At 53.5% G+C, this 26,981-nt stretch overlaps 1 protein-coding gene across 2 annotated transcripts in view; it reads left to right on the top strand.

The window, feature by feature from the left end:
- Positions 1–26,981, top strand: part of fbxo4 (F-box protein 4) — a 77,859-nt gene that overhangs the window by 32,955 nt on the left and 17,923 nt on the right. For both annotated transcript variants that reach the window (XM_068029111.1, XM_068029110.1), the window contains exons 4-5: positions 12,201–12,276; positions 23,185–23,387. In XM_068029111.1, the coding sequence (XP_067885212.1) occupies positions 12,201–12,276; positions 23,185–23,387 (279 nt within the window). The remainder of the gene's footprint in view (positions 1–12,200; positions 12,277–23,184; positions 23,388–26,981) is intronic.

Here is a 26,981-nt window from a genome sequence, read left to right as displayed (position 1 = left end):
GTTTTAAGGTACTTGTGGATAAGGATAAGAGTAGTCCTCGGGTGAAGGTGCTAAATTGGGGGAAGGATAATTATAACAATATTAGGCAGGAACTGAAGAATTTAGATTGGGGGCGGCTGTTTGAGGGTAAATCAACATCTGACATGTGGGAGTCTTTCAAACGTCAGTTGATTAGAATCCAGGACCAGCATGTTCCTGTGAGGAAGAAGGATAAGTTTGGCAAGTTTTGGGAAGCTTGGATAACACGGGATATTGTGAGCCTAGTCAAAAAGAAAAAGGAAGCATTCGTAAGGGCTGGAAGGCTAGGAACAGACAAATCCCTTGAGGAATATAAAGACAGTAGGAAGGAACTTAAGCAAGGAGTCAGGAGGGCTAAAAGGGGTTATGAGAAGTCATTGGCAAACAGGATTAAGGAAAATCCCAAGGCTTTTTATACGTATATAAAGAGCAAGAGGGTAACCAGGGAAAGGGTTGGCCCACTCAAGGACAGAGAAGGGAATCTATGTGTGGAGCCAGAGGAAATGGGTGAGGTACTAAATGAGTACTTTGCATCAATATTCACCAAAGAGAAGGACTTGGTGGATGATGAGCCTAGGGAAGGGAGTGTAGATAGTCTCAGTCATCTCATTATCAAAAAGGAGGAGGTGTTGGGTGTCTTGCAAAGCATTAAGGTAGCTAAGTCCCCAGGGCCTGATGGGATCTACCCCAGAATACTGAGGGAGGCAAGGGAAGAAATTGCTGGGGCCTTGACAGAAATCTTTGCATCCTCATTGGCTACAGGTGAGGTCCCAGAGGACTGGAGAATAGCCAATGTTGTTCCTTTGTTTAAGAAGGGTAGCAAGGATAATCCAGGAAATTATAGGCCAGTGAGCCTTACATCAGTGGTAGGGAAATTATTAAAGAGGATTCTTCGGGACAGGATTTACTCCCATTTGGAAACAAATGGACTTATTAGCGAGAGGCAGCATGGTTTTGTGAAGGGGAGGCCGTGTCTCACTAATTTGATTGAGTTTTTTGAGGAAGTGACAAAGATGATTAATGAAGGAAGGGCAGTGGATGTTATCTATATGGACTTCAGTAAAGCCTTTGACAAGGTCCCTCATGGCAGACTGATACAAAAGGTGAAGTCACATGGGATCAGAGGTGAGCTGGCAAGATGGATACAGAACTGGCTCGGTCATAGAAGACAGAGGGTAGCAGTGGAAGGGTGCTTTTCTGAATGGAGGGCTGTGACTAGTGGTGTTCCGCAGGGATCAGTGCTGGGACCTTTGCTGTTTGTAGTATATATAAATGATTTGGAGGAAAATGTAGCTGGTCTGATTAGTAAGTTTGCGGACGACACAAAGGTTGGTGGAGTTGCAGACAGTGATGAGGATTGTCAGAGGATACAGCAGGATATAGATCGGTTGGAGACTTGGGCGGAGAAATGGCAAATGGAGTTTCATCCGGACAAATGTGAGGTAATGCATTTTGGAAGGTCTAATGCAGGTGGGAGGTATACAGTAAATGGCAGAACCCTTAGGAGTATTGACAGGCAGAGAGATCCGGGTGTACAGGTCCACCGGTCACTGAAAGTGGCAATGCAGGTGGATAGGGTAGTCAAGAAGGCATACGGCATGCTTGCCTTCATCGGTCGGGGCATAGAGTATAAAAATCGGCAAGTCATGCTGCAGCTGTACAGAACCTTAGTTAGGCCACACTTGGAATATTGCGTGCAATTCTGGTCGCCACACTACCAGAAGGACGTGGAGGCTTTGGAGAGGGTACAGAAGAGGTTTACCAGGATGTTGCCTGGTCTGGAGGGCATTAGCTATGAAGAGAGGTTGGATAAACTCGGATTGTTTTCACTGGAACGACGGAGGTGGAGGGGCGACATGATAGAGGTTTACAAAGTTATAAGCGGCATGGACAGAGTGGATAGTCAGAAGCTTTTTCCCAGGGTGGAAGAGTCAGTTACCAGGGGACGCAAGAGGGCACTGGCAAGCAAGAACCTGGTTTAAAGTGTGTCTACTTCAACGCCAGGAGCATCCGGAATAAGGTGGGTGAGCTTGCAGCATGGGTTGGTACCTGGGATCTCGATGTAGTGGCCATTTCGGAGACATGGGTAGAGCAGGGGCAGGAATTGATGTTGCAGGTTCCGGGATTTAGATGTTTCAGTAAGAGCAGAGAAGATGGTAAAAGAGGGGGGGGTGTGGCATTGTTAATCAAGGAGAGTATTACAGCGACAGAAAGGACATTTGCGGACTCGTCGACTGAGGTAGTATGGGCCGAGGTTAGAAACAGGAGAGGTGAGGTCACCCTGTTGGGAGTCTTTTATGGACATCCAAATAGTTCCAGAGATGTAGAGGAAAGGATAGCGAAGATGATTCTCGACAGGGGCGAGAGTAACAGGGTAGTTGTTATGGGGTACTTTAACTTTCCAAATATCGACTGGAAATACTATAGTTCGAGTACTTTAGTTTTTGTCCAGTGTGTGCAGGAGGGTTTTCTGACACAGTATGTAGACAGGCCAACCAGGGGCGATGCCACATTGGATTTGGTACTGGGTAATGAACCCGGCCAGGTGTTAGATTTAGATGTAGGTGAGCACTTTGGTGATAGTGACCACAATTCGGTTAGGTTTACCTTAGCGATGGGCAGGGACAGGTATATACCGCAGGGCAAAAATTATAGCTGGGGTAAAGGAAATTATGATGCGATTAGGAAAGATTTAGGATGCGTAGGATGGAGAAGGAAACTGCAGGGGATGGGAACAATCGAAATGTGGAGCTTATTCAAGGAGCAGCTACTGCGTGTCCTTGATAAGTATGTACCTGTCAGGCAGGGAGGAAGTTGTCGAGCGAGGGAGCCATGGTTTACTAAAGAAGTTGAAGCGCTTGTCAAGAGGAAGAAGAAGGCTTATGTTACGATGAGATGTGAAGGCTCAGTTAGGGCGCTTGAGAGTTACAAGCTAGCCAGGAAGGATCTAAAGGGAGGGCTAAGAAGCGCAAGGAGAGGACACGAGAAGTCATTGGCGGATAGGATCAGGGAAAACCCTAAGGCTTTCTATAGGTATATCAGGAATAAAAGAATGACTAGAGTTAGATTAGGGCCAATCAAGGATAGTAGTGGGAAGTTGTGTGTGGAATCAGAGGATAGGGGAAGTGTTAAATGATTATTTTGCGTCAGTATTTACAGTAGAGAAAGAAAATGTTGTCGAGGAGAATACTGAGATTCAGGCTACTAGGCTAGATGGGATTGAGGTTCACAAGGAGGAGGTGTTATCAATTTTGGAAAGTGTGAAAATAGATTAGTCCCCTGGGCCAGATGGGATTTATCCTAGGATTCTCTGGGAAGCCAGGGAGGAGATTGCAGAGCCTTTGTCCTTGATCTTTATGTCGTCATTGTCGACAGGAATAGTGCAGGAAGACTGGAGGATAGCAAATGTTGTCCCCTTGTTCAAGAAGGGGAGTAGAGACAGCCCTGGTAATTATAGACCTGAGAGCCTTACTTCGGTTGTGGGTAAAATGTTGGAAAAGGTTATAAGAGACAGGATTTATAATCATCTTGAAAAGAATAAGTTCATTAGCGATAGTCAGCACGGTTTTGTGACGGGTAGGTCGTGCCTCACAAACCTTATTGAGTTTTTCGAGAAGGTGACCAAACAGGTGGATGAGGGTAAAGCAGTGGATGTGGTGTATATGGATTTCAGTAAGGCGTTTGATAAGGTTCCCCATGGTAGGCTATTGCAGAAAATACGGAAGTATGGGGTTGAAGGTGATTTAGAACTTTGGATCAGAAATTGGCTAGCTGAAAGAAGACAGAGGGTGGTGGTTGATGGCAAATGTTCATCCTGGAGTTTAGTTACTAGTGGTGTACCGCAAGGATCTGTTTTGGGGCCACTGCTGTTTGTCATTTTTATAAATGACCTGGAAGAGGGTGTAGAAGGGTGGGTTAGTAAATTTGTGGATGACACTAAGGTCGGTGGAGTTGTGGATAGTGCCGAAGGATGTTGTAGGGTACAGAGGGACATAGATAGGCTGCAGAGCTGGGCTGAGAGATGGCAAATGGAGTTTAATGCGGAAAAGTGCGAGGTGATTCACTTTGGAAGGAGTAACAGGAATGCAGAGTACTGGGCTAATGGGAAGATTCTTGGTAGTGTAGATGAACAGAGAGATCTTGGTGTCCAGGTGCATAAATCCCTGAAGATTGCTACCCAGGTTAATAGGGCTGTTAAGAAGGCATATGGTGTGTTAGCTTTTATTAGTAGGGGGATCGAGTTTCGGAGCCACGAGGTCATGCTGCAGCTGTACAAAACTCTGGTGAGACCGCACCTGGAGTATTGCGTGCAGTTCTGGTCACCGCATTATAGGAAGGATGTGGAAGCTATGGAAAGGGTGCAGAGGAGATTTACTAGGATGTTGCCTGGTATGGAGGGAAGGTCTTACGAGGAAAGGCTGAGGGACTTGAGGTTGTTTTCGTTAGAGAGGAGGAGGAGAGGTGACTTAATAGAGACATATTAGATAATCAGAGGGTTGGACAGGGTGGATAGTGAGAGTCTTTTTCCTCGGATGGGGATGGCAAATACGAGGGGACATAGCTTTAAGTTGAGGGGTGATAGATATAGGACAGATGTCAGAGGTAGTTTCTTTACTCAGAGAGTAGTAAGGGCGTGGAACGTCCTGCCAGCAACAGTAGTAGATTCGCCGACTTTAAGGGCATTTAAGTGGTCATTGGATAGACACATGGATGAAAATGGAATAGTGTAGGTCAGATGGTTTCACAGGTCGGCGCAACATCGAGGGCCGAAGGGCCTGTACTGCGCTGTAATGTTCTAATTCTAATTCTAATAGGTTTAAGGTGAGAGGGGCAAAGTTTAGAGGGGATGTGCGAGACAAGTTCTTTACACAGAGGGTGGTGAGTGCCTGGAACTTGTTGCCGGGGGAGGTGGTGGAAGCAGGTACCATAGAGACGTTTAAGAGGCATCTTGACAAATACATGAATAGGAAGGGAATAGAGGGATACGGTCCCTGGAAGTGCAGAAGGTTTTAGTTTAGGCAGGCATCAAGATCGGCGCAGGCTTGGAGGGCCGAATGGCCTGTTCCTGTGCTGTACTGTTCTTTGTTCTTTTGTTCTTTATTTGAAGGAGAGGAGGAAAACAACTGAACAGAGAACCATTGACAACATCAGAGAGCATGGGAGCCAGTAAGGAAAGTTGGGTGGTGAGCACTTAATTGGGAATAGTGTCTTGCGGGGGAGGGCGGGGTGTCTCATAGACAAGATGAGCTCAGAGAGGGTCTGAAGGGAGATAGGATCGAAATTAGCAAGAGATGGGAGTTCAAGACTAGGGCAAGGGGAATCTTAGGGGATGTTTTACTGTTGGGCCGGGAAACAGGGACGTGGCACAGGCAGTTGATGAGATGGTCTCAGTCTCAGTGACAAAGAGGTCCAGGAGCTCCTCATACTTGCTGGAGGTGAGGTTGCAGGAAACAGAGGATAAGGGGTTAACCCCATTTTTTCCCCTGTTTTTTTTAGGGTGGCCTATATACCCCAGGCCCCTTTGAGATACATTTTATAAAAATAATTATTTAAAAAAAACAGTTAAACAAAAAAACTCAAATTAAAATGCCATTCTCGACGTCAATGATGCACTCCAGTCCCTGCGGTGCCCACCGGTTGCGGAAGGCCTCAAGCGTACCGGCGGACACCACATGCTCCTTCTCCAGAGACACCCGGATGCGAACGTAACCGCGGAAGAGGGGCAGGCAATCAGGGAGGACGGATCCCCCGACGGCCCGCAGCCTGGACCTGTGAATTGCCACCTTGGCCAGGCCCAGGAGCAGACCGACGAGGAGATCCTCCTCCCGGCCCAAGCCCCTCCGCACCGGGTGCCCAAAGATCAGGAGCGTGGGACTGAAGTGCAGCCAGAATTTGAGGAGCAGCCCCTTCAGATACTCAAATAGGGGCTGCAACCTTGCACACTCCAGAGATACATGGAACACGGATTCGTCCAGGCCGCAGAAAGTACAGGCGGCCTGGGAGTCCGTGAACCTGCTTAAAAGCCTATTGCACGGGACTGCTCTGTGCAGCACCCTCCACCCCATGTCCCCGATGTAAAGGGGGAAGACTCCCGCATAGAGAGACCTCCATCGGGGTTTCCCCTCGCCGCCAGATGGCAACGCGGACCGCCAGGGCATGTCCGGCCGGCTGACAAGGGTGAGGAAGTGGAGAGTGTGCAGGAGCAGCCCATACAGGAAACCCCTCCGCACCGATTGGAATGGCACGGAGGGCATTTCCAAGAGGCGGCTCGGGTTGTGCGGGACCGGCTCCCGAGGAGGGTTTCGGGGCCTGGGTCCGATGAGCAGTTCCGGCCAAGCGGGGGTCAGCTCGTCCGGGAGCGCTCTGCACTCCCGAGCCCCCTTGCCATCCGCAGTGAGGGGCGTCCCGGGGGCTTCGGCTACTCCTCTGCCCGCCGGACCGTCCCTGGAGTCGGCTGCCTGGACAGCCGAGGTGCTCTCCTCCGTCGGCGGGGGAGCGCCCTGACTGGAGGTGACCATGTTCCAGACTCGGAATAGATCCCGGTAAAATACAGGCAACTCCCTCAGAGAGACACGGCTAACGGACTCCACCGGGAGCTGCGTGTCGCCTTGAAGGCAGTGACACTGGCGGAAAAAATACGTCGCCAGTGCACACCATCTGGGAGGACGCTCGACGTACAGGTATCTCTGCAGGGTCCGAAGGCGGAGAGTCACAGCCTGGGTGTGGACGCACACCAGCGACTGACCGCCCTCCTCAATCGGGAGACTCAGGACCGCGGCAGAGACCCAGTGTTTCCTCTTGCCCCAGAAGAAATTGACGAGTTTCTTCTGGATCTTGGTGGCGAATGCAGGGGGCGGGGCCAAAGTGACCAACCAGTACCACAGCATGGAGGCCACCAGTTGGTTTATGACCAGCACTCGGCTCCTGTAGGAAAGCACTCGGAGCAGTCCTGTCCAGCGCCCCAGCCAAGTGGTGACTTTCGCCTCCAACCACTGCCAGTTTGCCGGCCAGGCTTCCTCAGCGGGGCTAAGGTGAACTCCCAGATAGAGGATGTGCGTGGTGCTCCACGCAAAAGGTGTCATCTCCTCCGGCAGGGAGTCCACCCGCCACTGACGGGTGGCGAAATGCCGGAACATTTCTCCCAATTGATCCTCGCGGAGGATGCGGTAGAAAAGGTCTGGTGGCAGTCGCGCATCCTCCGCAAGTCAACGGGATCTGTGACCGCGAGGAGCACGTCGTCGGAGTAAACCGAGAGGACGACCCGCATGGCCGGCTCGCGCAGAGCCAATCCCGTCAACCTCCTGCGAAGCAGGCACAGGAAGGGCTCCACGCAGATGGTATACAATTGGCCGGACATGGGGCACCCCTGACGCATTCCTCTCCCAAATCGAAGGGGCGCCGTCAAGGACCCGTTAACCTTGACTGGACACTCTGCGGCGGCGTATAAAAGTCGGACTCGGGCCACAAAATGCGGCCCGAGTCCGAAAGCGCGCAGAGTCCCGAAAAGGTGTTCGTGATCCACCATGTCGAACGCCTTCTCCTGATTGAGGGAGAGAAAGGCGACTGACTGACCAGTCCTCTGGGAAAGTTGGATCAGGTCCCGGACCAGGTGGATGTTGTCCTGGATGGACCGGCCGGGGACCGTGTAGGACTGGTCGGGGTGGATCATGTGGGCCAGCACGGAGCACAGGCGGGTAGACATAGATCGGGCAAAGATCTTATAATCCGTGCTGAGGAGGGAGACCGGACGCCAGTTTTTAGGCAGGTGGAGATTGCCCCTCTTTGGCAGCAGGATGATGACCGCCCTGCGCCATAAGAGGGGCATCTCCCCAGTCGCCAGGCTTTCCCCCAGGACCCGTGCATAATCGTCCCCCAGGACGTCCCAGAACGCCCTGAGGAACTCCACGGTCAACCCATCCAGCCCTGGGGATTTGCCCCTTGAGAGCTGATGGAGGGCGCCGGTCAGCTCCGCCAATGGGAGCGGAGCCTCCAATCCTTCGGCGCCGTCCGGGCTGACCTGCGGCAGGTCCTCCCACAAAACTCTACGTGCGTCCTCGCTGGACGGATCCAGAGAGAACAACGCACTGTAATAAGTACGGACCAGGAGGCCCATTCCCTCCGGATCCGTGGCGGATCTGTCGTCGGTCAGCAGCTCAACAAGCTGCTTACGGACCCCCCGCCATTTTTCCAGCGAGTAGAGGAAGGGTGAGGCGCGGTCCAAATCTTCCAGGATCTGGATCCTTGACCTCACGTACACGCCTCGGGACCCTATGAGCTGCAGGTCCCTCAGCGCGCCCTTCTTCTCTTTATACGCCTGCCACAGGGCTGGGTCCGCGACGGCATGACCGAGGCGGGATTCCAAGTCGAGCACCTCCCTCTCTAGGCGCCTGATCTCGGCTTCCTGCCTCTTGGTCGACCCCTTCGCATACTCCTGACAGAAGACGCGGATGTGAGTCTTGCCCACATCCCACCATAGCCTCAAGGAGGGGAAGCCCCCCTGCTTCCTTCTCCAGTCGGCCCAGAATCGATGGAACGAGTCCCGGAATCGCACGTCCTCCAGCAGCCGGTTGTTAAAGTGCCAGTACGCGGACCCCGCCCGCGTGCGGAGCGGAGTGAACTCCGCCCACACCAGGCGATGGTCCGAGCACGGCACCAGCCGCATGGAGGCCGCCGAAACGCGGGAGACGTACGCCTGCGAAATGTAGAGGCGGTCGATTCGCGACCCCCCTCCTCCAGACCTCCACGTGAAGGCGCTGGAGTCGGGATGGAGATTCCGCCAGATGTCCAACAAGTTGAGGGAGCTGATCAGTCCCCTCAACTTCTCCACCGACACTTGGCTGCGCTGGGGACCGGAGCGAGTCCCCACCTCGAGGGTGCAGTTAAAATCCCCCCCGAGGATGATGCACTCGCTGCTATCGATGGAGCTCGAGAGCGGACACTTCTTCAAACAAGCGCGCTTGCAATGCGCTGGGCCTGGGCGCGTACACGTTCACAAAGTGGAGCGGCACGCTACCCAGGCGAACGGCGAGGTGGAGCAAGCGGCCCGGCACTAGCTCCTTGACCCCCAAGATCTCCGGCTGAAAAGTCGGGGCCAACAAGATAGCCACCCCACTAGAAATAGGGGTGAGGTGACTCATGTAGACCCCACCCTGCCACTCCAGGAGCCAGGTGGCTTCGTCTCCCGGAACGGTGTGGGTTTCCTGCAGAAAGCTCACCGCGTATCTCCCTTCCCTGAGGACTGAGAGATTGTGAAATCTGCGGTGAGCCCCTCTGCTGCCGTTGATGTTGAGGCTGGCTATAGTTATCTTCATGTCAAAGGTACTTAACACCCGTCACCAACACCTCACTGTGAGGAGGGAGTGGAAGTGCACCTGGCCCTCCACTCCCCCAGCAACCCATTGAGGAACGCATTAAAACAACGCCTCTCAACCAGTTTCACGCCCACACCCTTGCCCGCTTTCTTGAGGGCGGCACGGACGGACTGTATGATCAGCGCCAGATTCGACCAACGGCCGAGGGCCAGCTGATCTTTATCGCGGCAACCCCTGCAAGCCGTGAGGAAATCCCGGAGTTTCGCCGTGGGGATGAGAGGAGATTCGGTGGGAGGCACGAGGGACTCCACTGGCGATGGAATCAAGGTCGTCCTCCGTGCCCCACAACGAGTCCCCATCCTCCTCCGGGTCATCACCGCCAGCGGCCGACACACCCGCCACACACATTGGGGCGGACATCCCGGCCGCGCCAGCTGGTTCCGCCTCCGTCACGATCCCACCCCCAGGTTCGATGACGGAGGAGTCCTCTCTGGGTTCTCAGATGGAACTGGAACCTGTGGGTCCCAGCGGTTCAGGATCCCCCTCCACCGCCGTCCCCAGGCCAATCAGCGGTCCAGGAGGGATGGAAGTGCCCGACTCCGGAAATCCAGCTGGAGCTGGGACCGGAGGCGGAGAGAGGAGGCCACCTCCTGCCCCGTCAGCACCCACAGGACCAGCAGATAGGGAATTACACAGATTGGCCTCTGGGTCGGGCACATCCCGGGCGGCAGCGTCAGGCTGTTGGGAGGGCAGCCCCTCACAGGTCTCGCCCTCACCCAGGACGCCCGACTTCTTGGCCAAAGGAATGATTTTTCCCGTGGGGTCCACCTATTCCCCTACCAAGGGCGGGTCCCCCACCTCCGGAGTTGACAAGATCACAGGGGCATCTCCCGCACCTCCGTTCCGAGGGGTGGAGGGTTCACGCCCAGGGCTCGAGGCTCCAATCTTGCTGGTGGCAGGGGGAGCCTGAGGACCCACGCCAGGAGATGGACCCGGTGGTTCAGGGGCTTCTTCAGAGGAGGGATGTCTCCTCCTCTTATTTTGGGAGGGGTGCGGAGGCTCAGAGACCTCCATGTCATCAGGGGCCTCTGTCTCCACACCCACCTTTTGCCTGGTTACTCTGGGCCTGAGCCCAGCCCTGGGGCAGGTGGATTCCCCGGGAGCGGGCCTTGGGCTGAGCTCAGACTCGGGTAGTATCACGGTGTCCAGGGGACGAGCCTCTCGATGTTTATTTTTCCTTGCACACATGGCACCGCGCCCCGTCCGAGGTCCAGAAGACACGGTTGGCCGTCCCCTGGAACTCTACATCAAAATGGCCCTCTGTGATCTCCTCCCGCGCCAGCTACATAAATAGCTGGTGGCAGAAGGAGTAGACATGTCGGAGGCTGTATTCCCGAAGACCGAGCGGGATTGGGGTGATCCCCACCTTACCTCCCCCAGATGGTGTAGGTGGGGGAGGAGGAGCTCACTGGGAATGAAGGGCGGGACATTTGATGATAATATTCACTGCACAGTGGCCCCCAGAGGGTCCACCGGCAGGAAAGTCCCACCCACTGTGAGCCCCGTACTTAGGGCGAGGGACACAGCCCGCTCGGTCTTCAGGAAGAACACAGCCTTCCCATACATCCTTGAGGCTGCCACAGTGGCCGAGGGGCCGACAACCACGGCCATTGCCTTAACACAAGCCTCAATAGTCATATTAGGATGGGTGTAACTCTTCACCCCATGCTTTGTTGTTAAGATTTTAAATGGTGACGGGGCCACAGGAGCGGCTGCCACAGCTGCTGCAGCATAGGAGGGCCCCGCCACCGGAGAGGACTGAGAAGTCATGGGGTAGAAGAGTTACAGGCACTTTGCTGAGAGAAAAAAAGAGCAAATACAATAATAAATCAAAAATGCAAACACTTAAAGGATTGTAGCACAGGGGAAGAGGCTGAGGGAGAGGAAGGCCAGGAGGAATCAGTCTTTGTTGGTATTTTAAAAGAAGTCTTTTAGCTGGTCTTCCAGTTGGGAGGATGGGGTTCTAGTTGTCCCAGGCTCGGTAGTTGGGGTGGGGAGGGAGCTCACTATCCAAAGATGTTAAACACAGGAGCTCCCTATTGAACAATACAGCCCCACCCAAGGTCTTCAGGTCTCTTCTTTCCCCACCCCCAACAATGAAAACGATTTCAATATGAAACAAGCTCACAGAAGAGCTTCCAGTTCTCGGCCTTCCTTCCTTTATTGTCAATGTGGAAAAACCTTTGTTTCAATCTCAGTCTCTCCTTCTTGCAGCAGTCACACAGCTTCCAGCCTCTGCACACAGCTACAGTCAGCTGCACCTTGTTGATGCACTCAGCACCTCCAATTAGCCAGCAGCCAACCCCAGTTTTTTTTTGTATCTAACCCTGTTTTTTTTTAGGGAGCTTTACTCTGTATCTAACCCAGTGCTGTACCTGTCCCGGGAGTGTTTGATGGGGACAAGTGTAGAGGGAGCTTACTCTGTATCTAACCCCGTGCTGTGCCTGTCCTGGGAGTGTTTGATGGGACAGTGTAGAGGGAGCTTTACTCTGTATCTAACCCCGTGCTGTGCCTGTCCTGGGAGTGTTTGATGGGACAGTGTAGATGGAGCTTTACTCTGTATTCCCCCACAGTTCCTCTCACTCGTCCCGCTTTACACTTGGACAGTGTGGCTCCTGTTGAACTTTACCCGGTGAGGATCAGTGTTTTCAGGAGAGGAAAAAACAGTTGTCGGAGAGGAGTGGGCAAGGGTTTACCACCTTCGGGTTCACGTAGTGTGTATCTCTACATATCCAGAACTGTTGATCATTTTCTATTGGACTTTGTTACCTGGTAAAATCACTCTCCAAGCTGTAATCTTTCTTGTTTCAGGAATTGGATCAGGAATCAGCTTCTTATTCAACAATGAGCACAAGTTTAACATCCTGACTTTATATTCAACAACCTGGTAAGTAATGAATGGGTGAGGGATGTAAGGAGCTGGCATAGGATCAGGCACTTGAGTCTGTTCCATCACTAAATTAGATAATGGCTTATCTAGTTCTGAACTCCATTTATCTATCTTGGTTCCATATCCTTTAATATCTCTACCGAACAAAACTCTGTCCCCTAGTTTTGTTCGTTTTAATTGACTCCTAGCCTCAGCAGGTATGTTGGGAGTGAATTCCAGATTTCTAACACCCTTTTGTGTGAATACACACTTCCCCCTAAACATCACCCTAAATACCTGGCACTCAAGTTAAGATTTTGTCCCTTTGTTCTGGACTCCCTCACCAGAAAAAATAGTTTATTTCTATCTACCCAATCAAAACTTGTAAATATCTTAAAAACCTCAATTCAATCACCCCAGACTTCCATATGCAATGGAATACAAGCCCAGTCTCTGCAACATTTCCTCATGATTTTAGGCCTGGTATTATTCTGGTGAATCGTCACTGTCCCTCTCCAAGGCCAGACCTGAACACAGTACACCAGATGGGATCTCACCAAGGCTCCATATAATTATTGTGTAACTTCCAGCCCCTCCAAGTTTAAAACTAACATTCATTCTGCCTTTTAAATCTTTTTGTCACTGTCCACCAGTTTTGAATAATTTCTGTGCATGGATCCTGAAATTTCTCTGCTTCTCCACAGTTCCTAGCTTCTCACCATTTTGAAACTCCTCTGATCTGTTCTGTCTTTCTTAGGTCTCAAGTGAATGACCTCACATTTCTCCATGTTGTGCTCCATCTGCTACAGTTTTGCCCACTCACTGAATCGATCAATGTCCCTTTGCAACTTTCTGCTCCCATCCACATTATTTATTGTGGCCCCTAGCTTGGTGTTGTCAGTAAACCTGGAATAATAGCCCAGTATTCCTTCATCTGCTATTTGAAATAGAGTGAAAATCTGGCTCCCAGTACAGAAGCCTCGGTAATCCCACCAGCTGCATCCTGCCAATTGGAATAAACTCTCCTACCTCTCACCCATTTCCAACCCAACTCAAAAGGTTTCTTCCAATTCCATATGTTTCCATTTTTCCTAACAGTCTCATTTGTACATTGGGGAATTTTCTAGAATATGAAGCTTGAAGTCTCTCAGCCTGTTGTAATAACTAAGAACCATTACACGAGGTATTGTTCAGGTGGTCCTGCTCTGAACATTTTCCAGGATCTCTACATCTCCAATCTAGTCTAGAGGTACCGAAGGTAATGAAGGAGGGTTTCAGCAGCGGTTGAGCTGAGACTGGGGTGAAGAAGAGCGATGTTACAGAGGTGGAAATAGGTGATCTTAGTGATGGCAAGAAAATGAGGTCAGAACTCATCTCGGAGTCAAATGTGACACTCCTGAAAACCAAGCTCTTTGACCAAGCTTTTGGTCATCTGACCTAATATCTTGTTATGTGTCTTGGTGTCATATTTTGTTTTTTAACGCTCCTGTGAAGCACTTTGGGATGATTTACTACATAGGTGCGCTAAACAAATATAAGTTGTTTTTGTTGATCTTAACCTTGAATATACTCAACAGCTGTGCAGCCACAGGCCTCTTGTGTTTTCTTTACCTGCGTGTTCTGTGCCAATCACATATCCTCACAGGAATGCACTTTTAGGAGACACTTTGCGAACTTTTATTAAAACCTGTTGACTGTTCTCTCACCTCCAGCCTTTAACTTCTGACTCTATTATGATTTTTTGTTTCTCTTCTACTGATACTAATGGTCAATGCTTTCCTGAACTTGCCACATCTGACCTCCAATACTCTCTCACCGACTCTTTCCCCTCCCTGCATGTTCACTGTGTTCAAATCCAGTCTTTCTCAGAACCTCAAGATGTGGAATTCTTCACCTTCCGTAGTCTGCCCTTCCTTCGACAGGGTCTTCGTTTCACTTAACTAAAGCCTCAACTTCTCTCCCACTCTTTTCACCCTCAGTGATGGGTTTGGGCTCTTTCTGAGGAATTCTCAATAACAAAGCTTAGTTGAAATATTCTAACAAAACAATGTTACCTTCCTTGTAGAGAAAGAAAGGAAGAAACAGTATTTATAGAGCATCACTCACCACCTCAATATCCAACAGCATTTTACAGGAAGTAGCTCTGAAGCGTGTAATATTCTGGTAACTATTGATTTAGTACAGAATATATATATGAGGCTGAGGGTTAAAGTAATAGGATTTATTTACACACGTCTTGCATCTAAGGCTTCCACTACAACTCTTCCACAAGGTTCTGTACAGATTACATTACATCACTTCCTGTGATGATGCTCACAGTCTAATTACATTTTCTGCCCAGTAACAACCCTACATTACATTATACCACAATACAAAGTCACTGATGTAATGTCGGGTTGTTACTGTCCGCACCAGCTCTCTGACAGAGCAATTCCCTCAGTTCCATTCCCCTGCCTTCTCCCCATAATCCTGCACATTCTTCCTTTTCATATAACTGTCTAATTCCCTTTTGAATGCTTCAATTGAACCTGCCTCCACCACACTCTCAGGCAGTGAATTCCAGACCTTAACCACTCGCTGTGTGAAAAAGTTTTTCCTCATGTCACTTTTGCTTCTCTTGCCAAATACTTTAAATCTGTGCCCTCTCGTTCTCGATCCTTTCACGAGTGGGAACAGTTTCTCTCTATCTACTCTGTCCAGACCCCTCATGATTTTGAATACCTCTATCAAATCACCTCTCAGCCTTCTCTTCTCCAAGGAAAACAGTCCTAACTTCTCCAATCTATCTTCATAACTGAAATTCCTCATCCCTGGAACCATTCCCGTGAATCTTTTCTGTTCTCTCTCCAATGCCCTCACATCTTTCCTAAAGTGCGGTGCCCAGAACTGGACACAATACTCCAGCTGAGGCCGAACTAGTGTCTTCTATCACGTTCTGGAACCTTGCAACACAGCACTGTGTCGGACTTGCACCTGCCACTGCTTGACTGAGAGGGCAGTGCTACCACTCAACAAAGACATGAGGCATCTAGTGATAGGATAGATAGTTTAGGGGAAGGAGTTTTAAGCGTGTTTCTGCCAATCGTTGGTTTGATAAAATATATTTCTTTTGAGGAATGTTTATTTTCAAAAACAATTTTTCTTGCAGTTTATCAAGATAAAGAATGCTAGAACTAGGAATAGACCAGTTTGCATTTAATCATCCAATGCCAGCATTAAATATTTCCAGATCAGGTAAATCATAGGTATGATGCAGAGTAAAGTGTATTCACACTGTCCCCATCAAACACTCCCAGGACAGGTACAGCACGGGGTTAGATACAGAGTAAAGCTCCCTCTACACTGTCCCATCAAACACTCCCAGGACAGGTACAGCACGGGGTTAGATACAGAGTAAAGCTCCCTCTACACTGTCCCCATCAAACACTCCCAGGACAGGTACAGCACGGGGTTAGATACAGAGTAAAGCTCCCTCTACACTGTCCCATCAAACACTCCCAGGACAGGTACAGCACGGGGTTAGATACAGAGTAAAGCTCCCTCTACACTGTCCCCATCAAACACTCCCAGGACAGGTACAGCCCGGGGTTAGATACAGAGTAAAGCTCCCTCTACACTGTCCCATCAAACACTCCCAGGACAGGTACAGCCCGGGGGTAGATACGCCTCTCACTGTGAGTGGTGAGGGGGCTCGGGAGTGCGGAGCGCTCCCGGCCAAGCTGACTCCTGCTCGGCTGGAACTGCTCATCGGACCCAGGCCCCGAAACCCTCCTCGGGAGCCGGTCCCGCACAACCCGAGCCGCCTCTCGGAAATGCCCACCGTGCCATTCCAATCAGTGCGGAGGGGTTTCCTGTACGGGCTGCTCCTGCACACTCACCACTTCCTTGTCCTCGTCTGCCGGCCGGACACGCCCTGGCGGTCTGCGTTGCCATCTGGCGGCAAGGAGAAACCCCGATGGAGGTCTCTCGACGCGGGAGTCCTCCCCCTTTACATCGGGGACCTGGGGTGGAGGGTGTTGCACAGAGCAGTCCCGTGCGATAGACTTTTAAGTAGCTTCACGGACTCCCAGGCCACCTGTACTTACTGCAGCCTGGACGGGTCCGTGTTCCACATTTATATGGAGTGTGCGAGGTTGCAGCCCCTTTTTGCTTATTTGAAGGGGCTGCTCCTCAAGTTCTGGCTGCACTTCAGTCTCACACTCCTGATCTTTGGGCACCCGGTGCGGAGGGGCTTGGGCCGGGAGGAGGATCTCCTCGTCGGTCTGCTCCTGGGCCTGGCCAAAGTGGCAATTCACAGGTCCAGGTTGCGGGCCATTGGGTGGTCCGTTCCCCCCGATTGCCTGCCCCTCTTCCGCGGTTATGTTCGCGCCCGGGTGTCCCTGGACAAGGAGCATGCGGTGTCCGCCGGTACGCTTGAGGCCTTCCGCGACCGGTGGGCACCGCAGGGACTGTCGACGCCAAAAATGGCATTTTAATTTGAGTTTTTTGTTTATTTATTTGATTTTAATAAAGCTATTTAAAAAAGTAAATGTATATAAAGGGGGCCTGAGGAATAAAGGCCCCCTTGACATAAAATATATAAAAGGGGTCTGGGGTATAAAGGCCATCTTAAAAAAAAAGGTTTCGATGCAGAGTAAAGCTCCCTCTACGCACAGAGTAAAGCTCCCTCTCCGCACAGAGTAAAGCTCCCTCTCCGCACAGAGTAAAGCTCCCTCTCCGCACAGAGTAAAGCTCCCTCTACGCACAGAGTAAAGCTCCCTCTCCGCACAGAGTAAAGCTCCCTCTCCGCACAGAGTAAAGCTCCCTCTCCGCACAGAGTAAAGCTCCCTCTCCGCACAGAGTAAAGCTCCCTCTACGCACAGAGTAAAGCTCCCTCTACGCTGCTCCACCTAAAACCTATTAACCAGTCAATCCATCCCATTGCTGTCTATGGGGTAAATTAACTGTCAGGTTAGCTACACAACCACTTCAGGAGCAGGGGGCAGGTAGACAGGTCTGTGGAACAGTTTTGGATCGGGCTTTGACACAAGGGTCTGAAAGGTGTTGTGAAGGTGTTTTGGGTGTTTCAAGGAAGCCCTGCAAGCTCTAAATGAATGCTCGTCCCACTTTTCTAAATACGTGGGATTTCTTTTTAATATGACTCTTTAATTCTGGTGCAGCACTGAAGGTGTGTGTAAGGTGGACTCTGTACCAGAGATAAGGTTTATTATGCAATCACTTTGAGTCCGCTGATAGCTCAGCCCAAGGCCCGATCTCGGGGAGTCAACTTGCCCCAGGGCTGGGCTCAGGCCCAGGGTGAATAAGAAAAAACAGAGTGCGGAGGCCTCTGATGACATGGAGGTCTCTGAGCCTCTGCACCCAACTGGAAAAAAGAGAAGGCACCCCTCCACAGAGGTGACAAGGGGCCCTGAGGCGCAGGGCCCATCTGTTGGAGGGGAGCTGTCTCCTGTTTCAGGTCCCCAGGTTCCCCTTACCACCACCACCAACATTAAGGCTGCAAAGACTGGGCAGGAGCTCCCTATTCCTCAGGATGGAGTGGAGGGGGAGACACCTGTACATGTGGCCCCTCCAGGGGAAGCCAGTGGAGCCCTGCTTGTTGTGGGGGAGCCTGGGGACGCCGCCCATTCTGCCACTGCCACTGGGTCGGTTGCCCTGAGTAGAGGGGAGGGTGGGGCCCTAAAGGTTCGGCCCTCCCAGCCGGAGTCCACCACCAACCAGGAGACACCCGACCCGGTTATAACCGAGAATGCTGCCGCATCTGCTGGGCCTGTGGGTGCTGGCGGAGCGGGAGATGGCCTCCTCTCTCCGGCTCTGGCTGGATTTCCGGAGTCGGGAACTTCTGTCTCCCCTGGACCACTCATTGGCCTGGGGACGGAGGTGGAGGGGGGTCCTGAACTGCTGGCACCCACAGGCTCCAGTTTCACAATAGAACCCAGAGAGGACTCCTCCGCCATCGATCCTGGGGTTGGGATTGTGACGGAGGTGGGACCAGCTGGCGCGGCCGGGACGTCCGCCCCACAGTGTGTGGTGGATGTGTCGGCCGCTGGTGGTGACGACCCGGAGGAGGATGGGGATTCGGTGTGGGTCACGCAGGATGACCTTGATTCCATCGCCAGTGAGGTGGTGGAGTCCCTCGTGCCTCCCACCGAATCTCCCCTTATCCCCACGGCGGAACTACGGGATTTCCTCGCGGCTTGCAGGGGTTGCCGCGATAAAGCTCAGCTGGCCCTCGACCGTTGGTCGAATCTGGCGCTGATCATCCAGTCCGTCCGTGCCGCCCTTAAGTTAGCGGGCAAGCGCGCGGACGTGAAACTGGTTGAGAGGCACCGTTTTAATGTGTTCCTCAATGGGTTGCTGGGGGAGTGGAGGGCCAGGTGCACTTCCACTTCCTCCTCACAGTGAGGTGTTGATGACGGGTTTTAAGTACCTTTGACATGAAGATAACCATAGCCAGCCTCAACATCAACAGCAGCAGGGGGTCTCACCGCAGATTTCACAATCTCTCAGTCCTCAGGGAAGGGAGATACGCGGTGAGCTTTCTGCAGGAAACCCACACCGTTCCGGGAGACAAAGCCACCTGGCTCCTGGAGTGGCAGGGTAGGGTCTACATGAGTCACCTCACCCCTATTTCTAGTGGGGTGGCTATCTTGTTGGCCCCGACTTTTCAGCTGGAGATCTTGGGGATCAAGGAGCTAGTGCCGGGCCGCTTGCTCCACCTCGCCGTTCGCCTGGGCAGCGTGCCGCTCCACTTTGTGAACGTGTACGCGCCCAGGCCCGGCGCGTTGCAAGTGCGCTTCTTTGAAGAAGTGTCCGCTCTCAAGCTCCATCGATAGCGGCGATTGCATCATCCTCGGGGGGGGGGGGGGGGATTTTAACTGCACCCTCGAGGTGGGGGATCGCTCCGGTCCCCAGCGCGGCCAAGCGTCGGTGGAGAAGTTGAGGGGACTGATCAGCTCCCTTAACTTGGTGGACGTCTGGCGGAATCTCCATCCCGACTCCAGCGCCTTCACGTGGAGGTCTGGAGGAGGAGGGTCCCGAATCGACCGCCTCTACTTTTTGCAGGCGTACGTCTCACGCGTCCTGGCGGCCTCCATGCGGCTGGTGCCATGCTCGGACCACCGCCTGGTGTGGGCGGAGTTCATTCCGCTCTGCACGCGGGCGGAGTCCGCGTACTGGCACTTTAACAACCGGCTGCTGGAGGACGTGCGATTTCGGGACTCGTTCTGTCGATTCTGGGCCGACTGGAGAAGGAAGCAGGGGGGCTTCCCCTCCTTGAGGCTATGTTGGGATGTGGGCAAGACTCACATCCGCGTCTTCTGTCAGGAGTACGCGAAGGGATCGACCAAGAGGCGGGAAGCCGAGATCGGGCGCCTAGAGAGGGAGGTGCTCGAGTTGGAGTCCCGCCTCGGTCATGCCGTCGTGGACACGGCCCTGTGGCAGGCGTACAAAGCGAAGAAGGGCGTGCTGAGGGACCTGCAGCTCACAGGGTCCTGAGGCGCGTACGTGAAGTCGCGGATCCAGATCCTGGAAGATTTGGACTGCGCCTCACCCTTCTTCTACTCGCTGGAAAAATGGCGGGGGGTCCATAAGCAGCTCGTCGAGCTGCTGGCCGACGACGGATCCTCCATCACGGATCTGGAGGGAATGGGCCTACTGGTCCGTACTTATTACAGTGCGTTGTTCTCTCCGGATCCGTCCAGCGAGGATGCGCGGAGAATTTTGTGGGAGGACCTGGCGCAGGTCAGCCCGGAGGGCGCCGAAGGATTGAGGGCTCCGCTCACGTTGGCGGAGCTGACTGGCGCCCTCCACCAGCTCTCGAGGGGCAAATCCCCAGGGCTGGATGGGTTGACCGTGGAGTTCCTCAGGGCGTTCTGGGACGTCCTGGGGGACGATTACGCGCGGGTCCTGGGGGAAAGCCTGGCGACCAGGGAGATGCCCCTCTCGTGGCGCAGGGCGGTCATCGTCCTTCTGCCGAAGAGGGGCGATCTCCGCCTGCCTAAAAACTGGCGTCCGGTCTCCCTCCTCAGCATGGATTATAAGATCTTTGCCCGGGCTATGTCTACCTGCCTGGGCTCCGTGCTGGCCCACATGATCCACCCCGACCAGTCCGACAAGGTCCCGGGCCGGTCCATCCAGGGCAACATCCACCTGGTCCGGGACCTGATCCATCTTTCCCAGAGGACTGGTCAGTCGGTCGCCTTTCTCTCCCTCGATCAGGAGAAGGCGTTCGACAGGGTGGATCACGAATACCTTTTCGGGACTCTGCGCGCTTTCGGACTCGGGCCGCATTTTGTGGCCCGGGTCCAACTTTTATACGCCGCCGCAGAGTGTCTAGTCAAAGTTAACGGGTCCTTGACGGTGCCCCTTCGCTTTGGGAGAGGAGTGCGTCAGGGGTGCCCCATGTCCGGCCAATTGTATACCATCTGCGTCGAGCCCTACCTGTGCCTGCTTCGCAGGAGGTTGACGGGATTGGCTCTGCGCGAGCCGGCCATGCGGGTCGTCCTCTCGGCTTATGCCGACGACGTGCTCCTCGCGGTCACAGATCCTGTTGACTTGCGGAGGATGTGCGACTGCCAGCAGACCTTTTCTGCTGCGTCCTCCACGAGGATCAATTGGGAGAAATGTTCCGGACTCCTGGTTGGTCAGTGGCAGGTGGACTCCCTGCCGGAGGAGATGACACCTTTTGCGTGGAGCACCACGCACCTCCTCTATCTGGGAGTTCACCTTCGCCCCGCTGAGGAAGCCTGGCCGGCAAACTGGCAGGAGTTGGAGGCGAAAGTCACCGCTTGGTTGGGTCGCTGGACAGGACTGCTCCGAGTGCTTTCCTACAGGGGCCGAGCGCTGGTCATAAACCAACTGGTGGCCTCCATGCTGTGGTACCGGTTGGTCACTTTGGCCCCGCCCCCTGTATTTGCCACCAAGATCCAGAAGCAACTCGTCGATTTCTTCTGGGGCAAGAGGAAACACTGGGTCTCTGCCGCGGTCCTGAGTCTCCCGATCGAGGAGGGCGGTCAGTCGCTGGTGTGCGTCCGCACCCAGGCTGCGACTCTCCGCCTTCGGACCCTGCAGAGATACCTGTACGTCGAGCGTCCTCCCAGATGGTGTGCGCTGGCGACGTATTTTTTCCGCCAGTGTCACTGCCTTCAAGACGACACACAGCTCCCGGTGGAGTCCGTTAGCCGCGCCTCTCTGAGGGAGTTGCCTGTCTTTTACCGGGATCTTTTCCGAGTCTGGAACATGGTTGCCTCCAGTCTGGGCGCTCCCCCGCCGGCGGAGGAGTGCGCCTCGGCTGTCCGGGCGGCCGACTCCGGGGACGGTCCGGCGGGCGGAGGAGTAGCCGAAACCCCCGGAACGCCCCTCACTGCGGGTGGCGAGGGGGCTCGGGAGTGCGGAGCGATCCCGGCCGAGCTGACTCCCGCTCGGCCGGAACTGCTCATCAGACCCAGGCCCCGAAACCCTCCTCGGGAGCCGGTCCCGCACAACCCGAGCCGCCTCTCGGAAATGCCCTCCGTGCCAATCCAATTGGCGTGGAGGGGTTTCCTGTACGGGCTGCTCCTGCACACTCTCCACTTCCTCGCCCTCGTCAGCCGGCCGGACATGCCCTGGCGGTCCGCGTTGCCATCTGGCGGCGAGGGGAAACCCCGATGGAGGTCTCTCTACGCGGGAGTCTTCCCCCTTTACATCGGGGACCTGGGGTGGAGGGTGCTGCACAGAGCAGTCCCGTGCAATAGGCTTTTAAGTAGTTTCACGGACTCCCAGGCCACCTGTACTTTCTGCGGCCTGGACGAGTCAGTGTTTCACATATATACGGAGTGTGTGAGGTTGCAGCCCCTCTTTGACTATCTGAAGGGGCTGCTCCTCAAATTCTGGCTGCACTTCAGTCCCACGCTCCTGATCTTTGGGCACCCGGTGCGGAGGGGCTTGGGCCGGGAGGAGGATCTCCTCGTCGGTCTGCTCCTGGGCCTGGCCAAGGTGGAAATTCACAGGTCCAGGTTGCGGGCCGTTGGGGGGTCCGTCCTCCCCGATTGCCTGCCCCTCTTCCGCGGTTACGTTCGCGCCCGGGTGTCTCTGGAGAAGGAGCATGTGGTGTCCGCCGGTACGCTTGAGGCCTTCCGCGACCGGTGGGCACCGCAGGGACTGGAGTGCATTGTCGACGCCGAGAATGGCATTTTAATTTGAGTTTTTCGTTTCTTTATCTGTTTTTAATGAAGTTATTTTTAAAAAGAAAATAAAGAACAGGGTTAGATACAGAGTAAAGCTCCCTCTACACTAAAATAGAAAAAAGGTTCGGTACAGTGTCAAGCTCCCTCTACATTACCAAAAAAAAAATGAGTTAGATACAGAATAAAGCTACACTCTGAGATAAGGCATCAAGAATGATCTCTTTATAGAGGTCTGATGGTCTAAACTGATCATTTGAAGTGCCCGCTTGAGGCTGAGATCTCTATATCAGCAGGCTTGAAGATAGTCTGGAGACAGATGCAGACTGAATAATGCTTGTTCTGTCAAACATCATTCTCCTGATGTTATCCATAACAAGACGGTCTTTGTTTCTATTAGCTGGTGATTTTTATCTCTCTGGATGCCAGTGAATGGACTGCACTGAAATGTAATCCTGATCTATTTCTCCATGACTTTACTTTCCTTGTTTAACCCCTCGTGGGAGGACAGCAGCATCAGCCTGGCAGGCAGACAGCTGCACGACTGCTCAAAGTTCATCACACCAGTAATGGGTAAAACTCAAGCAGAGCAAGCCAGATAACTCTTTAAAAGACAGTTGAATAACTAATTATTAGATGGAGGAAATGTTTTGTGGAACATAATCACTGGCACAGACCTATTGGCCACATGCCTTGCTTCTGTTATAAATACTGTGTAATAATAAATACATTGCTAGCTTGTTTTCTTCATCTCTGTCTCCTTTAGGAAGGAAAGAGAGTTTGCAAGAACAGAAGAAAATGCAGCCATTAATAAACTGTTTGTGCCACAGGAAGGTGCTGATCTGGACCAAGGTGATGCAGAGAGTGTCCAGAGGCAGAGCACACCTTATAGCATCATCCCTCAGGTTCAGAAAGTGTGCCAGGTGGTGGACGGATTCATCTACGTGGCAAATGCTGAAGCCAGGAGAAGTTAGTGCTGCCTTTCATTCAGTGCTGTTACTCTCATTGAGGAAGTCTGGTGCCTGCGGGTGTTTAGTCCCATTAGAGAACGTGAATGTATAACTCACTCCTCAAAGAGCTGTGTTACAACAGGGAATCAGCAAAACATTTTCCTGCTAGCAGCTTTTTAGATAATTTTACATTCAAAACAATTTAGTGCAGAGCAATGTGGCATTTTTATCCTCATTGATCGCATCAGAACAGGTACAGCACGGGGTTAGATACAGAGGAAAGCTCTCTCTACACTGTCCCATCAAACACTCCCCAGGACAGGTACAGTACGGGGGTTAGATACAGAGTAAAGCTCCCTCTACACTGTCCCATCAAACACTCCCCAGGACAGGTACAGCACGGGGATTGGCTGGTCAATTTGGAGCACTTCCTGCCAGCAATCAGGGGGAGCAGCTGCACCTGTGTTGCAGCAATTGCAGAGTGGAGAGTGGAGACTGCAGCAACCGGAGAGAGGACAGTGGAATAACTGCAAAGAGGTGACTATAGAGTGGAGAGAGCTGCATTTACTGAGGAACTGTTGAATTTTTTCAAGGATTAAGAAGACCTGCAAGTCATTTTGGAGAGGTGGGTGTTGGAGCACCAGAGAACTGTTGGTTGTTTGGACTGTTGGGGGAGGGAGAAGGCACCGGAAGATCCAGGGGTGGGGCTGCCAAATTCTATAGGGAGCCCCTGTACTAGCTCTTGTGTTTATCTGCCATCCTGCACAAAAGGGGCTCCCTCCCCACCCCCAACTGTGTGGCTCGGGACGGCTGGAGCTGCCCAGCTAAAGAAAATCCTTACACAACAACAGAAAAGGGAGAGAACCGGGCGGCTCTAACCGACCCGGGCGAAGAACCCTCCCCTAACTGAAAGAGTGGACTGTCGACTCTGCAGGAAGGTGCTCCAACCACCAATTGAAGTGCAACATCCTTGCAGCTGTTCTCTCTCTTCCATCACTCGGCCACTTATCCTCTCCTCTCCTTGTCCTTTTCAGCCCTATCCTCCTCTATTCCCATCCCCCCCTCCCCCATCATATTGTTTGTGTTTAAGAAAACTGTCGTGTGCTTTGTTTGTTGGGGGTGGGCGTAGCTCTGCGACCCCATGGCAAGCCCCTCTTCGCCAGTGGCGGGGCCTTCCCGTTCATATGCTACTGCAGCTGCACCTGCTGCCCCGTCACCGTTTGCTTTATTAACATCGAAGCATGGAGTCAAGAGCTACGTCCACCCGAACATGACTATCGAGGCATGCGTGAAAGCAATGGCCGAGGTTGTCGGCCCTTCGGCTATTGTTGCAGCCTCTAAAATGTACGGGAAGGCAGTGTTTTTCCTGAAGACCGAGCGGGCGGTGTCCCTGGCTCTGAGCAAGGGGCTCACCGTGGGCGGGAACTTTCTGCCAGTGGACCCCCTGGAGGCCACTGCGCAAAGGCTCATTTTATCCAATGTCCCGCCCTTCATTCCTGGTGAGCTCCTCCTTCCCCACCTGCACCATCTGGGGGAGGTAAAGACGGGGCTCACCCCAGTCCCGCTCGGTCTTCGGGAGAACAGCCTCCGACACGTGTACTCTTTCCGCCGCCAGCTATTCATGCAGCTGGCGCGGGAGGAGGTGACAGAGGGCCACTTTTATGTAGAATTCCAGGGGACGGCCTACCGCGTCTTCTGGACCTTGGACGGGGTGCGGTGCCATGTCTGTAAGGGGGTGGGGCATGTTCGTAAGAACTGCCCCAACCTCCCGGCTGCCAACTCCAACTCGGTGGCCCAGGGTGGCGACGCTGCACCTCCTCCCACCCCCCCCCCCTACACCACCACCAGATACCATTCAGTCGGTACCGGAGGCTGTGGTTTTCACGGCCTCCGGCAGGGAGGGGGCTGACCGTCCAAGTGGAAGGAAGGCGCGGAGGAGAAATAAACATCGAGAGGCGTGTCCCCTGGATACCATGACACTACCCGAGCCTGAGCTCAGCCCAAGGCCCGATCTCGGGAAGTCAAGTTGCCCCAGGGCTGGGCTCAGGCCCAGGGTGAATAAAAAAAAGGAGTGTGTGGAGTTGGAGGCCTCTGATGATATGGAGGTCTCTGAGCCTCCGCACACAACTGGGAAAAAGAGGAGAAGGCACCCCTCCACAGAGGTAACAAGGGGCCCTGAGGCGCAGGGCCCATCTGTTGGAGGGGAGCTGCCTCCTGTTTCGGGTCCCCAGGTTTCCCCTACCGCCACCACCAAGGCTGCAAAGTACGGGCAGGAGCTCCCTATTCCTCAGGATGGAGGGGAGGTGAAGGCCCCGGTACTTGAGGCCCCTCCTGAAGGAGTAAGTGGGGCCCTGCTTGTGGTGGGGGAGACTGGGGACGCCGCCCATTCTGCCACTGCTACTGGGTTGGGTGCCCTGAATGAAGGGGAGGGCGAGGCCCCAGAGGGTCGGGCCTCCCAGCCGGAGTCCACCACCAACCAGGAGACACCCGACCCAGTTATAACTGAGAATGCTGCCCCATCTGCTGGGCCTGTGGGTGCTGGCGGAGCGGGAGATGGCCTCCTCTCGCCGCCTCCAGTCTCGGCTCCGGCTGGTTTCCCGGAGTCCGGAACTTCTGTCTCCCCTGGACCACTCATTGGCCTGGGGACGGAGGTGGAGGGGGGTCCTGAACCGCTGGTGGAACTGCTCATCGGACCCAGGCCCCGAAACCCTCCTCGGGAGCCGGTCCCGCACAACCCGAGCCGCCTCTCGGAAATGCCCTCCGTGCCATTCCAATCGGCGCGGAGGGGTTTCCTGTACGGGCTGCTCCTGCACACTCTCCACTTCCTCGCCCTCGTCAGCCGGCCGGACACGCCCTGGCGGTCCGTGTTGCCATCTGGCGGCGAGGGGAAACCCCGATGGAGGTCTCTCTACGCGGGAGTCTTCCCCCTTTACATCGGGGACCTGGGGTGGAGGGTGCTGCACAGAGCAGTCCCGTGCAATAGGCTTTTAAGTAGGTTCACGGACTCCCAGGCCACCTGTACTTTCTGCGGCCTGGATGAGTCCGTGTTCCACATTTATACGGAGTGTGCGAGGTTGCAGCCCCTATTTGAGTATTTGAAGGGGCTGCTCCTCAAGTTCTGGCTGCACTTCAGCCCCACACTCCTGATCTTTGGGCACCCGGTGCGGAGGGGCGTGGGCCGGGAGGAGGATCTCCTCGTCGGTCTGCTCCTGGGCCTGGCCAAGGTGGCAATTCACAGGTCCAGGTTGCGGGCCGTCGGGGGGTCCATCCTCCCCGATTGCCTGCCCCTCTTCCGCGGTTATGTTCGCGCCCGGTGCATGCGGTGTCCGCCGGTACGCTTGAGGCCTTCCGCGACCGGTGGACACCGCAGGGACTGGAGTGTATTGTCGACGCCGAGAATGGCATTTTAATTTGAGTTTTTTGTTTATTTATCTGGTTTTAATAGTTATTTTTAAAATATAAGTATGTATATAAAGGGGGCCTGAGGAATAAAGGCCCCCTCGACATATAAAAAATATATAATGGGGGCCTGAGGAATAAAGGCCCCCTCGACATAAAGATAAAAAAAAAATAGAAAAAAAAAAAAACGGGGGGTTAGATGCAGAGTAAAGCT

The sequence above is a fragment of the Heterodontus francisci genome, chromosome 4, assembly GCF_036365525.1.
Source record: "Heterodontus francisci isolate sHetFra1 chromosome 4, sHetFra1.hap1, whole genome shotgun sequence".
In the NCBI taxonomy this organism is placed as follows: domain Eukaryota; kingdom Metazoa; phylum Chordata; class Chondrichthyes; order Heterodontiformes; family Heterodontidae; genus Heterodontus; species Heterodontus francisci.
The sequence above is the reverse complement of the archived record's forward strand: the minus strand, read 5'-3'. Positions and strand labels throughout refer to the sequence as shown.